This window comes from Mytilus trossulus, chromosome 12 (genome assembly GCF_036588685.1).
Source record: "Mytilus trossulus isolate FHL-02 chromosome 12, PNRI_Mtr1.1.1.hap1, whole genome shotgun sequence".
NCBI lineage: Eukaryota > Metazoa > Mollusca > Bivalvia > Mytilida > Mytilidae > Mytilus > Mytilus trossulus.
The window spans coordinates 16,171,533-16,188,112 of record NC_086384.1 but is presented as its reverse complement, the minus strand read 5'-3'; the positions used below and the strand labels follow the sequence as shown (position 1 = coordinate 16,188,112).

The window sequence follows — 16,580 nt, the reverse complement described above, 5'->3', positions numbered from 1 at the left end:
GATGATATAACTGGTGTAAAAGAGGATCGAAAGATACCCGAGGGAAAAAAATCCTGAAGATTAAGCAACACGGACCCCAAAGAAAAAACTGGAGTGATCTAATAAAATACTGCTACTATTTGTTTTACAATGATACAAGTATTTTATCATGTCTAAACGATTACGGAACCAAAAACCCTTATTGGAAAATGTTAAAACTTAAAAGATGAATTAATTGTCTATAGTAAATTTTAAAAAAAGATGTCCATTTTGTGAGAGAGATCACCACAGCGGCTTAAATTTTTACACGGAACATATACACGGGTGTCATTCGGTTTAACGAGAGAAAAGATTGTGAATATCTAAGGGGGGTCAAGTATTGCGAGGCGATCGTTAAAGCTCTGGTACCGAATCGTGAAAGATTTTTAATGTAAATTCTAGTTAAGAATCTGTGAAAAAAATCGCTTGATTTTCAAAACGCCGAATACATTCGAACAAAAAAATACGTCTGTCAAAATGGTTCAATTTCCTTAACATAACTATGAAATAAGATATAGAAAATATGCAGTACTTTACGAAAAAAAACCAAAAGGCAAAATGCATGTCTATGGTATTAATTAAGAAAACAAGCTGCTTGTACCTATAATGGTCATATATCAATATATAATGCTATATTTAAAATTTAATCTTTGGTGTATCTGATAGTTCAGTAAAATAAAAGTGTTCTCTTCCCTTAAAAGCGTTAATTTGTTAAGGAAAACCTTATACTGGTTGAATTTTCGTCAATTTTAATCGTGAAAGATCAGGCAACGCATTATTTTGATCGTGAAAGATAATGCGTTGTCAGACTTAATACTTGTAATCAGAAATCAATATTTCTTTGACTATTTGATATACCTGCAACTGGTTAAAGTTTGTTACTTTTTGGATAAGAATGAACATTAAAGCTATAATTTTTTAATTGAACACTGTACCTCGAAAGTTAAATAAAAAACACAACTAAAAACGTGTCTAAATCAGTGTGAAAAATTCAGCTCTGAGAATTGGTCTGGTACAATTCATGCAGAACATTATCTTTCTGAATAATTTGAGATTGAGTGATAACCAACATTTTGTGCAACAGTTCTAGGTCAAGGTCAAATAAACCATACCAAGCATCCCGTACACAAAATTATGGTGTTCCGATCCTTACAGTATCGTAGAAACTGACAAATGTTAAAGTTATGTTTGGCCAATTAACTTGAAACATAAGGCCGAAAGTATATGAACCCTGACCGACAGCCAGACATAAACAGCTAACTATCACTCAATGTATTTAATACAATTAACGTCATATATGAAACATGATAGACATGTTCACCATACTCCAACTCCAGTGGCGCTATGGCAAACAGGTACACTGTACTTAAGGAATATACAAAATTTAGTTATCCTGTAACTCGTGATAAGTGAGTACTTCACAAGACAATACAAAACTGCATCCTTCAATCACCCAACTATTATGCAAATTTAAATTATCATATAATTGCACAATAATTTGGACGTCTTTGCAGTTTCACGTTCCTTTTCACGATCTTCAAAAAGCAGTACGTGATTTTTCACGATCCGAGAAAATCATTTTTCTGTAAATATTTCTTTTTTTTATCAAGTTTCTTATACAAAGTAACTATGAGAAACATTTGATTTATTCAAACGGAATGCCCTTATTCGGATAAAAGTAGTAATAATAATTGAGTTTATATTATTCGGATCGTAAAAAAAAATCATGTTTGTTTACATAATTTATGTCATTGAAATGTCGAGAACGAATCTGCCTTTTGATGTTTTATAAAAACTATGTACTTTTAAGGCTGGATTACTTGACCCCCGTTAGATATGTTTTCGCGATCATTTCACTCGTTAAACCGCATGACGACCCGTGATATATATAGATTCTTACATTGATACCAGTGGATTATCGAATTTATCCAATCGAGATAGTTGAATTATCAATTTTAAAGTCCGAGCCGCCTCATAACAGCCGCCTGTTATCATATTTTGATTCATTCAGTTAGCTAAAAAGGTCATGACCCTTAAAATCATCCAATGATCTTTTGAGATCACCAGCAACCACACGTTGATTAAATTTTTTTTATACAATGGGTTCGGAAAGGGATAAATTTCCATAGAGTTAGAGAAAATAGTATAATTATCCAACAAAACTCGTATTGCATTAAGTTTCAAAAGACAATGTGATGTTTTACTAATTCTTATCACTCCCAAATAATGTTATATATATTGTTGAATCATTTCATGTTTTAAATATGATATACATTGTATTTGATATATATGTAGCAGTTGTCTGTGTCATAGTAAAAAAAATATAAAAACAAAAAAGGTAAAAAAGAAAAGCAGTATCATTAAGATCTATTCTAATATTTATTTTAGAAAATATTACATTGGTGACGTATGAAAATGTTATGTATGAGTCGATAATGAAATGAATGCTGAGTGTGCTTAAAGTTTAGAAGCGCTATAAGTATGGGATTGTATTGTGACTCCTTATATTTCTTTGTCATTTGCAAATATTTCAAACTGTACTGGCATTAAGACAATGCTAAAATTTATCCTTATTAATGATAGAATTACAGAAAAAAAATTCGATGATTACTTCCTAAAAATAGTGACTGATATTTCTATTGTTGAAAAAGATTTATGCAGAGTACAGTGACAATTACTACAATAAAGTTTGGTAGGATCGTAGAGGAAACTCCAGTAGGTGCCAGGTCAACAATTGTTTCCGAGGGAATCCTCACCCAGAAAGTGTTGAAAGACTCCACAGCTGTCGCTCTGAAATAGAATATACAAAACAATTACCAATATGTGTATTAACTCTTGTATTAATAAATCTTTTAAAAAAATCATATTTTTTTTATTCAAGCTTACATGCCGAAAACAACTATTTTTTTTATACATTGAAGTTTTATCAGAATATGAAAACAGAAAAACTTGCATGCTTACATGTTTATCCCATTAACATGTTTAACCCAGCCACAATTCGTTTGAATTGTTTTACGTTTGTCATTTCGGGGACTTTTATAGCTGACTTTGTGGTATGGGATTTGTTCATTGTTGATGGTGACCTGTAATTGTTAATTTCTGTGTCAATTTTTCTCTTGTGAAGAGTAACATTGTATTTGCAAACATAATTATCACATCTTTTTTTTTATATTAACAATCAAATCAAGTATTAATGTACATGTAGTATTACAGATACAGGTGTTAGATCTTTGTGTGTACCTATATAAAATTTGAAGAAAAAAAATCATCACCTTTGGTGTGATGTCAAATATTAGTTTGGCGAAAACTTAAACTGGTGGACATCTATAATTTCTTATTTTGGTTTAAGGATGTTCGCTGCTCAGTTTCAAAATAAATAACTTTTCATAAAACTAATATGTATTGAAAGGGAATATATTGAGGAATCAAAAACGCAAAAAAAAATAGGGGTCAATGTGCTTGTTTTCGAGATATTTATATAAGCCATTGGAATTTTGCCGGGAAAATGTTCTCTCTTGATTTTTCCTAGCTTTATTATTGACATGTTAAAGATCTCAAATACTATTAAAAAATAAATAAATTTTTATAAGACTTTTACATATGACTTATAATTACACATTTAAAAGATTTATAAAAAGAAAAATGGGTGTTCATGGGGATTTTTGTAGGGCATTCAAATGGATAAAACCAGAGGATTCCGAAAATCTGACAAAAATTCCAAAAACATGACAAGCAGACATCCTTAATTATATATTTTGATTGGCTTTTAAGTAGATATCATGAAACACACAACTATCTATCAATATAAAAGTATATACTTACACAATTGTTATATTCCCTCTAGATGTGGCTGGTGCAGTAAACTGAAAAGTAACACTGTCTTTTGGAGAAGCTTCTGTATGTGTAACGGCATCATTCTACAAATATGAAAATAGTGGTCATTTAATATAAATATCCAAATGAATATGTTTGTATCGTTTGCGGAACAATCGAGTAAAAGAAGTTGTCATCATGCAATTTTTAATTAATTTGTAGAAGAAAATCATGACGGAATAAGGAAATATATATGACACATAGATCATATTTATTTGTAATTTTACGGCTTATTCATTGGTCATCATACCACATTTCTTTATCATATAAAAATAACTACTATTAAAATATTATTTCTACATAAATAATGTGGTTTGCAAAACGCTATATGAAATAGCCTATTCATGATCAAATTAATTCGTTTTGTATATCTTGTAACTTACTGCAGTGTCACACTGTAGGAATTTAGAGTTCTGTGCCAGTGTAAAGCCTGGAATTTTAGTTCCATCCTGATTTCTGGCTTGAATAAAAAATCCTTTGAACTGGTTTGTTGCGGTCCTGGATAAGTTTACTAAAAAACAAAATAAATTCGAGTCCATAAAACAACCCTTATATTGATAGATTAAAAAAACAAAAACAACATATATACACATTTCAAGTAAACCCACAGCATGTTAAAACTTTCCAAATATTGGCCGACCCAACACATTTCGAAATATGTTACAAGCTATTTCCAGATGTCATACTTCTATATGGAACTCGCCAATCTTTAATCTGTTTATAAACGGAATTTATGATATTGAAATGATTTTTTTTTTATTATTGTCATATGAGAAGTTTGGTGACCATTTTAATCAGTTTAATTGAAGTCTGGAGCTGGCATGTCAGTAAACTGCTAGTTGTCTGTTGTTATTTATGTATAATAATTATTATTGTCATTTTGTTTATTTTCTTTGGTTACAGCTTCTGACATCAGACTCGGACTTCTCTTGAACTGAATTTTAAATGTGTGTATTGTTACATGTATGCGTTTACTTTTCTACATGGGCTAGAGGTATAGGGGAGGGTTGAGATCTCATAAACATGTTTAACCCCACCACATTTTTGCGCCTGTCTAAAGTCAGGAGCCTCTGGCCTTTGTTAGTCTTATATTATTTTAAATTTAGCTTCTTGTGTACAATTTGAAAATTAGTATGGCGTTCATTATCATTGAACTAGTATATATTTGTTTAGGGGCCAGCTGAAGGACGCTTCCGGGTGCGGGAATTTCTCGCTACATTGAATACCTGTTGGTGAACTTCTGCTGGTTTTTTTTCTATGGCTGGGTTGTTGTCACTTTGAAACGTTCCCCATTTCCATTCTCAATTCTTTATGATATTTTAATTTTTCAACAAAATATTAACTTTTTAAGAAATCCGGCATAGAAGTTAAATCTTTGTTTGCACTGTTATAAATAACTTGTTGGTATGTACAAAGCGTTTAAAAATCTGGAAGTTTATATTGGAAATTGCGGTATTCCACATTCGACTCTTAAAGTTTACAGTAAAATCACAGAAACATATGATAGAACAGTTTTATATGTAACAGTTATGCTTTACCATTGGTAAATTCACATGCGCATATATAAATACAAGTAGGCCACTTTTGCTTGTCTACACTGCAGCAGAGAGTGTTAATAAAAATTCTCAAAAATGTATACTCCGTAAGGGCCATTTTCAAAATGTCCTACATTTGTAGCTCTTCACAGTTCTTGATGCATAATCAGGTGCACTTCCTATTTTATTCGAAGAACATCAAATAATAATCTACGAAAGATGGCTAAACACTGGTAATCAGGTAGATGTGGTTAACTTTATTTGTGACCATTCATAAACCATTTACATATATGTAATGCGTCATTTATGTTTCTGGTAAATTTTCTGTACATTGCATATCTTCAAGACATATAAAATACTATTGTTTGTTCCAAACCGTCATTGAATTTAAAAAACAAAATTGGCTTTTTTTGTATGTTGCGCTTTGTTCGAGTTCAAACCCAATCATTCGACACTTTTGAAATAGTCAGAATCAAGGATAGGTATTACCCTCAATTAACCATTAACAGTTTTATGTGTATCTGCTTATAATAAAATGATAGTTTTTTAACATGAATTATGTAAATTATTAAAGTCAGTTTAATACCTGTTATAACATCACCTCCTTCGTACATTGTCTTATCTACAGTTATTTGGAATGGTGGTGCAGTGGACTGAGGGCTGTTTCCTGAATGCTGTGGGGTCATATCATTACATGCCCCTTTTAATGCTCCTTGTGATGTTCCATCTATATACGAACACCATGACAATAACAAGAGAATGCTCAGGCTTGATAATTCCATTATACTGCAACTTTGTTGAGAAAGTTTCTGTAAAATAAAACCGTTGACATGATATTTAAAACTGCTCTTCTACAGATTAGGATAACGTGCTAGCATCATTTGTTGTAATTGGCAAGACTTTGGGAATTTTTGGTCCTCAATGCTCTCCAACTCCGCCCTTTATTTGACCTTTGTAACTTGTTTTGTTTCGGGTGTCACCGATAAGTCATTTGTGGACGAAATGCACGTCTTGCGAAAATAAAAGTTGTCAATTATTGTATCTATGATGAGTTTATTTCGATGTTTTACATTGCTACTTGAAAACTTTCTAAATGAATAACGGATTGCAATGTCTTGCTATTAGAAAACGATATAAGATTAAGAAATATGTTATTTGACATTATGATTATGAATTAACCTTTTATTTATATTCTGTATCACAAACACGTTGACAATGAGTTTCCTGTTACAGGGATAGTTAATTTTGTCAGCTACCTTTACACGATTAACTTAAGATAGACAGCTATTATATATATCATTTGCATATTTCATAATATGGGAATCATTTGTCATCTTGGATTGTAGAAAACAGAGAACTTAAGGTCCAGATTATCAATTTAGTTATCAAAATTTGATGCATGATTGCAGATAACTAATGTGAATATCAGTTAAAGGATCAAATATATATGATTTTAACTTTTAAATATAACTATTGGCAAAAGTGAATATTATTTATACTTGATTTTTTTTTTTTTAATATTTGCATTTTAAGGGGAGGTAACTCTGCAATATTGTATTTTCTGAAGGAATCTACATGGAATTTTGCAATTTTGTATTCCTGCCAAAAAGAAAAAAACGTACGCTGATCCTCTCTTTTATTTTGATATGCTCAAACCATTTACTTAAAACTATCTCATATTTTATTTTACAATTCTATCATTTAGTTGAGGTTTTTATCACATACTTATGTTTTTTCCTGAATAATCAATACAAAACTTATCATTTTGTCACCGCCTGTAGCTTGAGAAAATGCGCGGTAACCTATCATTTTCATTATATTTTAGAACAAAAATCAATAAAAACTACATGTTGGCAAAGTATGAACAATTTCTTTTATTTTTAATTGAGACACCCATATACCACCTTAAATCGAAATAAAGTAATCTTTATTTATTACATTAAACTATATAATGAGTATATTCTATAACACAAACACATTTCACAATTATTTTCATGATAAATGGATAGTAAATTTTGTGTGTGACTTTTGGTAAAAAAGTTTACATAAGAATTTATATTGAAGTTGCAACCATTTACAATTAAATTATTAAAAAATGACTAAACAAACCTTAATGAATCTGTATGTTAGTACAAGTACCTAATACTGACCAAGCTTAAAGTGTTATTGATACACTTAACGGGAGATTGTATGATTGGACATATTCATAAGGATACACACATGATTATAAGATGATCAAAACGGAATTGAAACTTTAAATTATATCCCTACATATAAACGGTTGTTTCCTACGTCAAAGATTAGTCTTAGTCATATACTTGAACATCTTAATTAACATGGCCCTTGTGTACTTATACATGTAGTAAGCATTGTTTTAATTATTTGAAAACTAAAATTAATCAGTCGATTGTTCGAAAAGCTTTTAATATAAAAACAAGGCGATGTGATAAGTTAAACTAAGAGTCCAAATGACAAAGATGTAAAAACAAGGCGATGTGATTAGTTAAACTAAGAGTCTAAATGACATAGATGTAAAAACAAGGCAATGTGATAAGTTAAACTAAGAGTCCAAATGACAAAGATGTTAAAACAAGGCGATGTGATAAGTTAAACTAAGAGTCTAAATGACATAGATGTAAAAACAAGGCAATGTGATAAGTTAAACTAAAAGTCCAAATGACATAGATGTTAAAACAAGGCGATGTGATAAGTTAAACTATGAGTCTAAATGACATAGATGTAAAAACAAGGCAATGTGATAAGTTAAACTATGAGTCTAAATGACATAGATGTAAAAACAAGGCGATGTGATAAGTTAAACTAAGAGTCTAAATGACATAGATGTAAAAACAAGGCGATGTGATAAGTTAAACTAAGAGTCTAAATGACATAGATGTAAAAACAAGGCGATGTGATAAGTTAAACTATGAGTCTAAATGACATAGATGTAAAAACAAGGCCATGTGATAAGTTAAACTAAGAGTCTAAATGACATAGATGTAAAAACAAGACGATGTGATTAGTTAAACTAAGAGTCTAAATGACACAGATGTAAAAACAAGGCGATGTGATAAGTTAAACTAAGAGTCTAAATGACACAGATGTAAAAACAAGGCAATGTGATAAGTTAAACTAAGAGTCTAAATGACATAGATGTAAAAACAAGGCGATGTGATAAGTTAAGCTGAGAGTCTAAATGACATAGATGTAAAAACAAGGCAATGCGATTAGTTAAACTAAGAGTCTAAATGAGATAGATGTAAAAACAAGGCGATGTGATTAGTTAAACTAAGAGTCTAAATGACATAGATGTAAAAACAAGGCGATGTGATAAGTTAAACTATGAGTCTAAATGACATAGATGTAAAAACAAGGCAATGTGATTAGTTAAACTAAGAGTCTAAATGACATAGGTGTAAAAACAAGGCGATGTGATTAGTTAAACTAAGAGTCTAAATGACATAGATGTAAAAACAAGGCAATGTGATTAGTTAAACTAAGAGTCTAAATGACATAGATGTAAAAACAAGGCAATGTGATTAGTTAAACTAAGAGTCTAAATGATATAGATGTAAAAACAAGGCGATGTGATTAGTTAAACTAAGAGTCTAAATGACATAGATGTAAAAACAAGGCGATGTGATAAGTTAAGCTGAGAGTCTAAATGACATAGATGTAAAAACAAGGCAATGTGATTAGTTAAACTAAGAGTCTAAATGACATAGATGTAAAAACAAGGCGATGTGATTAGTTAAACTAAGAGTCTAAATGACATAGATGTAAAAACAAGGCGATGTGATTAGTTAAACTATGAGTCTAAATGACATAGATGTAAAAACAAGGCAATGTGATTAGTTAAACTAAGAGTCTAAATGACATAGATGTAAAAACAAGGCGATGTGATTAGTTAAACTAAGAGTCTAAATGACATAGATGTAAAAACAAGGCAATGTGATTAGTTAAACTAAGAGTCTAAATGACATAGATGTAAAAACAAGGCAATGTGATTAGTTAAACTAAGAGTCTAAATGATATAGATGTAAAAACAAGGCGATGTGATTAGTTAAACTAAGAGTCTAAATGACATAGATGTAAAAACAAGGCGATGTGATTAGTTAAACTAAGAGTCTAAATGACATAGATGTAAAAACAAGGCAATGTGATTAGTTAAACTAAGAGTCTAAATGACATAGATGTAAAAACAAGGCGATGTGATAAGTTAAACTAAGAGTCTAAATGACATAGATGTAAAAACAAGGCGATTTGATAAGTTAAATTAAGAGTCTGAATGACAACTGTTGGTCACCACATAAGTCAGCTATAAAAAGTCATGACACAACAAAATATGAACTTGTAGTTGTACCTGTCCCACTCAATTCAGAAACCTGGTGTTCAGTAGTTGTCGTTTGTTGATATGGTTCATAAGTATTGTCGTTTCTCGTTCTATTGTGTACATACTTTAGACTGTAACGTTTGGTTTTCCTGTTTGAATGATTTTACAAAATGTCATTTGTGTGCCCTTTATGTTTAGCTTGCTGTTCGGTGTGAGCCAAGGTTGAAGGCCGTACGTTGACCTATAATGGTTTACTTTAACAACTGTGAATTGAATGGATTTTTTTTTTCATTTGTACTCATACCGCATCTTCTTGTATCTTTTAACTATCAATCAAAAACAAGTGGCCACTGCATGGCTTTCAACAATGTGCAAAACTCATACCGTATAACTATAAAAATACCTGACATAACAAATATTAACTTTTAAAGGTCACGTCTGGAGTATGTGTGAAATATTGATATTGACTGCTGGACAGTAAACATCTGCAACTCTTTAGTCACGTTCATCAACTACTTAATTTAATTCTGATAACAATTTACTTTTGTAAATCTATTTCGATTATGATATTTCTAGCTTAATTGATTTTTGTAGCATGCACTACGTAAATGTATAAAATAAATTGATGTCGAAGTTAACATTTATTTAGTGTACTTTTAATTCAGAAATTATTGTATGCAATTCTATTTATTATTACGATCTTTGAAAATTAGACATACATGTACAAGCGAGATTATAATTAATGAGATTTCAGGCTTAAACTAAGCCTGTTGTTTACAGTATTTGGACTAAAAAAGTGTTTGTTGAAAATGAATCCCGCTCCCCTTTCCAGGTGTTCAATCTACCTATAGTTACAGTTATCACCTGGCTTCGACATAAGCAACAAGACGCATGCCTTAATTTGATCAGCTTCTGCTCTCACTTCCGGAGCACCAACCACCCCATTTTTTGTTGGTGCTCGTGTTGCTAATCCTTTAGTTTTCCATTGGTTTTTTTAGTCTTTTTGTTTTCTAGCCTTGACGTTGTCAGTTTTATTTTTGACTTTTTAATTGATTGGGTGTTGGTTGCTTGGTGTCAAGAGACAAGTATTTCAATTAGTTAAACCAAAAGTATGACTATCGTATATAGAAGACGATAAAACGAGTCGAATGGATTGTACATTTTTACTGTAGCTATTCTGTTGATAAGGTTTGTTGTAACATTCTCGTTACGTTTTGTTGTTTATTTTGATATATAGATACGAGAGTGGTTATCGTCTGTTTACGCGGTTCATACTCGTGTTTCTTGTTTCTCGCGACCGAACAACACTGATATTCGTGAATTAATGTGTTGTTCGGTCATTCTTTGAATATTTTTCTCTATTTAAATTCTTCGATAAGTTATTTAAGGAATGACTGTAATATTTTTTTCGGTCTATAAAGAAATATGCCATTTATAGCGTATTGTTCGATTTGAGTCAAGGCTCCGTATTGAAGTCCGTACCTTGACCTATAATGAATGACTTTTATAAATTGTGACTTGGATGGAGAGTTATCTCATTTGCACTCATACCACATCTTCCTATAAAGAACCGATAAAACAATTGGAAAGGATTGTACAGTGTTACTGTACATAGCTATTCTGTTGATACGGGTTATTGTGACATTCTCTTTGCGTTTTGTTGTAATTTTTTAAAGCTATTACAATGAGAGACATATTTAGCACAATACTACTTACGTGTATGAGACACCTGCTTGAATGTCGTCACTCGAAATCGATTATTGGTTAACAGTATGGTATTAATGTACATCGATTTGTTTTTATTACATGGTTATAGTTTTTTAATATGATGCATAATTGATCTGAATTTGATAATATACATGTATAAAAAAGCTCTTGTTGCATATACATTTTCAATTTCTTGAACTTATTACTGACTTGTTATCCTTGAAGTGACACATCAACAATATCAGCAATAGATGTTTCGTACACACAGGATGTCAAGTGGCAGATCCAGACTTTTCATAAAGGGGGGACGGGGGGAGCTGACCTAACACAATAAAGGGGGGCCACTCCGATCATGCTTCAGTGATTCCCTATATAATCAACCAAATTATCCCCACGAAATGAGGGGGAGGGGGGAGGGGGTTGCTGGATCCGTCAGGATCCGCCTATGCTGTCATCAAAGTTAACACCGAAAGATTATGATTGCATCATTAGTAGATTGTTACGAGATCTCCAGAAAATGATTTAACGGGCACGGTTCAGAAGAAAAGGTTGAATAAGTTGATTTGTTTTCTTGCGGTCGTTTCTTTTTCCATTGTCGAAGGGTATACTGTGACCTATCATTATTCATCACTGTGGTGTATAGTTGTCTCATTGGTAAGCATACCACATCTCCTTATTGTGACATACCAAATCATTATGTCATTAACAGAGCAGGATAAAGTTATATCTAATACTATTGTCCTAAATAAAAATGTAATACTTGCGGCTGAACATTTATCAGACATCATGGGATAGAGCTAATTTACCAGAAAAGATTTCAAATAACAAGACTTGTACACCGTTATGGGAAAAGTATAGCATCTTAATGGGAAAAAGGGGGGGGGGGGGGGTGGACATGAAGTCAAATTTAACTAAAATGCACCAAACATTCTGGTTTTTTTGTGTATAATTATACATTTTAAATTAAGAATTGTTTAATTTTTGCTCAAAGAGTGTCAACTTTATTTTTTTAGATCGAAATATGAGGTAGACAAAGTAATACATTAAAAAAAATGAAATTTAACGTCTGTTTTCAATACACGTATCTCCATATAAACACAACCGTAACGACAGCTAAAGTGTTTGGTAAGAATGTTGATGAGGCTCCTGAGGTGACTCTGTCGATTATCAGGTCGGACTGTATCCTTACCCAGTAAGTCTCGAAATTATGAACCACAGTAGCACTAAAACAAATAAAAAGTATTCGTTGAATTTTGGATAGTAGCATTTTGTTATTCACATTTGAAATATTTCCTCATATCTATCTAGTAACTCTTTCATTCATCAAAAAGTAAAATAACAACTCTAATCACGTAAAATCGATATTTTAAGCGTGCCTATATGTAATAGATATTTCTAAGAGATTGCCAAAAAAAAAAAAGACAGATATAACCCTAATTTAAAACATTGTTCAGATCTGGTAGGTACTATTCATAGTCTTTTGACTACAATTGTCTCGTTGTTTTAAAGACCTATTGGCCTTCTACTGTTTTATGTTCTCTATACGGGTTGTTGTTTTTTGACACATTCCCCATTTTCAGTCCCAATTTTGATTTACCATATTAAACAAATTAAACAATGAGCATTTAAGAAAACTAATCAGCGTGTCCTGCAAAGAAAATGAAGGTAAATTATAAACTTACAAAATAGCTATATTTCCTTGTGACGTACTAGGTGCAATGAACTCCGCTATGTAACTTTGTTTTGCGGAGGCTTCTGTGTGGGTAACAGTATCATTCTGTCAAAAAAATAGTTACAGCTGATTTCATTGAGTGTGTAGGGCAGGTATAATCCTTGGTTAGCTTGCTTGTTAGCTGAACCGTGAAGTTAGGCAAACTACCCACCTTTTATAGTAGACTAGTCCGACGTATAATAAATTGATCTGTCTGTAAGACTAGACTACTTCGAAAGTAGGGTAGTTTATCTTACCTTATAATGACTTCACGGTTCAGCTAACAAGCAAGCTAACCAAAGTTTATACCTTTCCTTACACACTCAATGAAATAGGCTGTAAAACTAAACAACAACCAGGCATTATGATAACTATACCCTTTACCAACGTTGTTTACTCAATGTTGAACATTCATTTATTTCAGCTAAACTCCATCAAGTATATTCAATTAGACGTTATATGTACTTTTATGTCCCGTTGGAGATAAATAGATGTTACAGATGTTACCAATAAAACTATTGGTTAATGATTTGCTGGTTCGTTGAATTATTACCCACTTCTCTTTGTAATCAGGGGAGGCCGAGTGGTCTAAGTTGCCAAAATAATGTATCACTAGACTGTCAACACAGAGTTTATGAGTTCGGACATCGTACGGGGCTGGTGCACTCGACTGCAATCTTCATTGATTATGATTGTCAGTTTTCTCCAAGGTTCTCTGATCACTCCGTCTTCCTCCGCTGATAAAATCTAACCTCCACCATATTGCACAATAGTGCTGACGGTAACGTTAATCACCAATTAATCAATCATCTTTCTTTTCAGATGTATATAGAGAAACAGTGTTCTGTACTTACTGCATTGAACACATTATTTAAATCATACATTTTACATATTTACAACATATTTGTTTTACTTACTGGACTATCGCACTGAAGAAATTTGGATTGAGCCGAAAGTCTGAAGCCTTCTATCTTTTTTCCATCCTCGTTTCTAGCCTGGATTAGAAATCCTTTGAACGTTTTGTTTGAAGTTTTTGACAATTTGACTGATAAATGAAAAAAATACAAATAACAAAGATTAGGTAAATATTTCCAGTGTTGGTTGAACATTAAAAAGCAAAAACGCTCGATCTTTCTCAAAGAAAATAATTCGTATTTTTGGCATTTTTTTTTACCGTTAAAATTTTCAAGCATATGTTCGTAATTTTATAAATTTTGTAAGTTTTACCTGAAGACCGTATGCTAACAGTTGCGTTTTTTATTTGAAAAAAACCCAGAGAGAACGTACGTGTTTTCATGTCGAAACTGTAGTTCGTTCATGTTATGTTTTTATTTAGGTGTTATATTTAACAATGTCATAAAAGCGGGAGGTTTGCCTAGCCGTAAGACCAGGTTCCACCCACCTTTTTTTTTTTTATTAAAATGTCCTGTACCAAGTCAGGAAAATGGCAGTTGTTATCTTATAGTTAGTTTCTATAAGTGTTGCATTATCGTTTTGTTTTATTTGTTGCAATTCAGTGTTTCTGCTGTTTCATTGTTTTCCTCTTATAGTTGATGTGTGTACATCAGTTTTAGTTTGTAACCCGGATTTATTTTCTCTTAATCGATGTTTGACTTTCGAACAGCGGTATACTACTGTTGCCTTTGTTTTCCGTAATTTACAGGATCATGTCACATTTGAATGTTTCATTTTAGTTTAACCGGCATACAATATATACGAGACTATTTGCAGCTTCAATATTTTTTATAGTTACGATTTACCTATAATGGTTTCTTCTCCTCTGTACTCAGTTTTATCTACTGTTAAACGAAATGGTGCGGCTCCAGTTTGGCCCTTGACTCCATAATGATGCGGCGTCATGTTGTCACATGCTTTCGGTAATGCTCCTTGTGAAGTTCCGTATACATAGGAGAAACACATCATCAAGAAAACGCACTGAAGACATAACGGCATCATTCCTATATAGGTAAAACAAAAGAATGCGGACACAAAATCAGAAATCTTCAATGACTGTTGCTGTAATTTTTGTCCATGTCAATTAACAAAAATATCCACCGTGATAAAAGCAAATAGTGGTCAACTATCTATATATACAACATTAAAAAAAACCATACAGCAGTAAGAGAGCATATAAAGGTGAACAACAATTGTTTGAAAATTCTTTGGAAATTCAGTCAACCCGTTTTAGAGTTATGATCCCGAATTTATCATTATTTTATTTTTTTTTTTCATCTCAAACTTGTTTTGCAGTTCTTGTCATATTATGTTGATATTTATTACAGACAAAAGCTAGGTTAAATAGATTAATTGCAAAATATTTTCAGCATGGGTGGTTCTATATTTTAGGAAAAGTGCAGAAATTTAAAAGCTGCTAGTATCTCTAGACTTTGCTTACACGAAATGTGTATCATGTTTTTTTTCAATATACAATGGAAAAATATGACAACAAGCTTCTTTGAAAGCTACACCTATGGAAATGTATATGAGTTGTCTTCCTTATCCTTATATAACTCAGACTGACTGTCTGATTTTTATCAATGAATACTTTTACATCTAAAAATACGTAAAAACAAAATAATTGATCGCCTTTATTAATTGTAAACGGCTTAAATTTTTACGCTAGGTCGAAAGAATAGAAACTTATTGTGAGAAAAAAACTGATGTTGTCCATATTTTAATATTTTTTTTTAAAGCAAACGGAATAAATTGGAGAATAAATTAAAAGGTCACAGTTTATCTTAATCACCATAAACTTTCTGTCAAATTTCTTAATCAATAAGCTAAAGTACAACCAAGGTTATTGATGGTAAAACAATTATGTTACAAAATACAGATGATGTATGCATATTATATGGAAAACGGGGTATAATGTGGTTGAATTTGGAATGATCAAAATGTTATGCTTTATCTGGAAAAATATATTTGTTTGTGCATTGCACACAAAACAGGCCGTTAGTTTTCTTTGTATTATGAGTATTTTACAGTTTTTCTTGTTGGAACCTTACATTACGGTATGTGTTTACTAACTTACCAGAGGCCGTACAATGACCTACAAGTGCTTATGTCTACATTATTTGGACTATGATGAATAAATGTCTCATTGCAGTGGCGGATCCAGGGGGAGGGTTTCGGGGGTTGGAACCCCTTTTTTTGGACGATCAATGCATTTGAATGGGGACATATAGTTTGATCCCCCCCTATTTTGTCTGGATTCAGACCCCCCCTCCTTTTTTTTTAAATGGCTGGATCCGCCCCTGCATTGGCATTAATATCACATCTTATTTGTATATAGTAAATGAAACATTTCATCGTTTAACGACAAAACGTAAACGAGCCAACATTTTTAATCCAACAAACACGCACTACCTATATAAATTCTATAATGCTGACCTAACATCTCTAT

General features: G+C 31.9%; 2 protein-coding genes across 2 annotated transcripts; both read right to left on the bottom strand.

Moving 5' to 3' along the window:
* Positions 1–2,378: 2,378 nt before the first annotated feature.
* On the bottom strand, positions 2,379–7,661 carry LOC134692960 (putative ferric-chelate reductase 1). Its single transcript, XM_063553630.1, has 5 exons — positions 7,536–7,661; positions 6,013–6,235; positions 4,275–4,402; positions 3,841–3,935; positions 2,379–2,808 (listed from the first exon to the last, which is right to left on the bottom strand). Exons 2-5 carry the CDS (start codon positions 6,206–6,208, stop codon positions 2,655–2,657), a joined length of 573 nt encoding a protein of 190 aa, XP_063409700.1. The 5' UTR covers positions 6,209–6,235; positions 7,536–7,661; the 3' UTR covers positions 2,379–2,654.
* A 4,877-nt stretch (positions 7,662–12,538) lies between these two features.
* LOC134692255 (putative ferric-chelate reductase 1) lies at positions 12,539–15,130 on the bottom strand. Its single transcript, XM_063552706.1, has 4 exons — positions 14,938–15,130; positions 14,095–14,222; positions 13,149–13,243; positions 12,539–12,689 (listed from the first exon to the last, which is right to left on the bottom strand). The coding sequence occupies exons 1-4, from the start codon at positions 15,128–15,130 to the stop codon at positions 12,539–12,541; spliced, it is 567 nt and encodes a 188-aa protein (XP_063408776.1).
* Between the last annotated feature and the right edge of the window lie 1,450 nt (positions 15,131–16,580).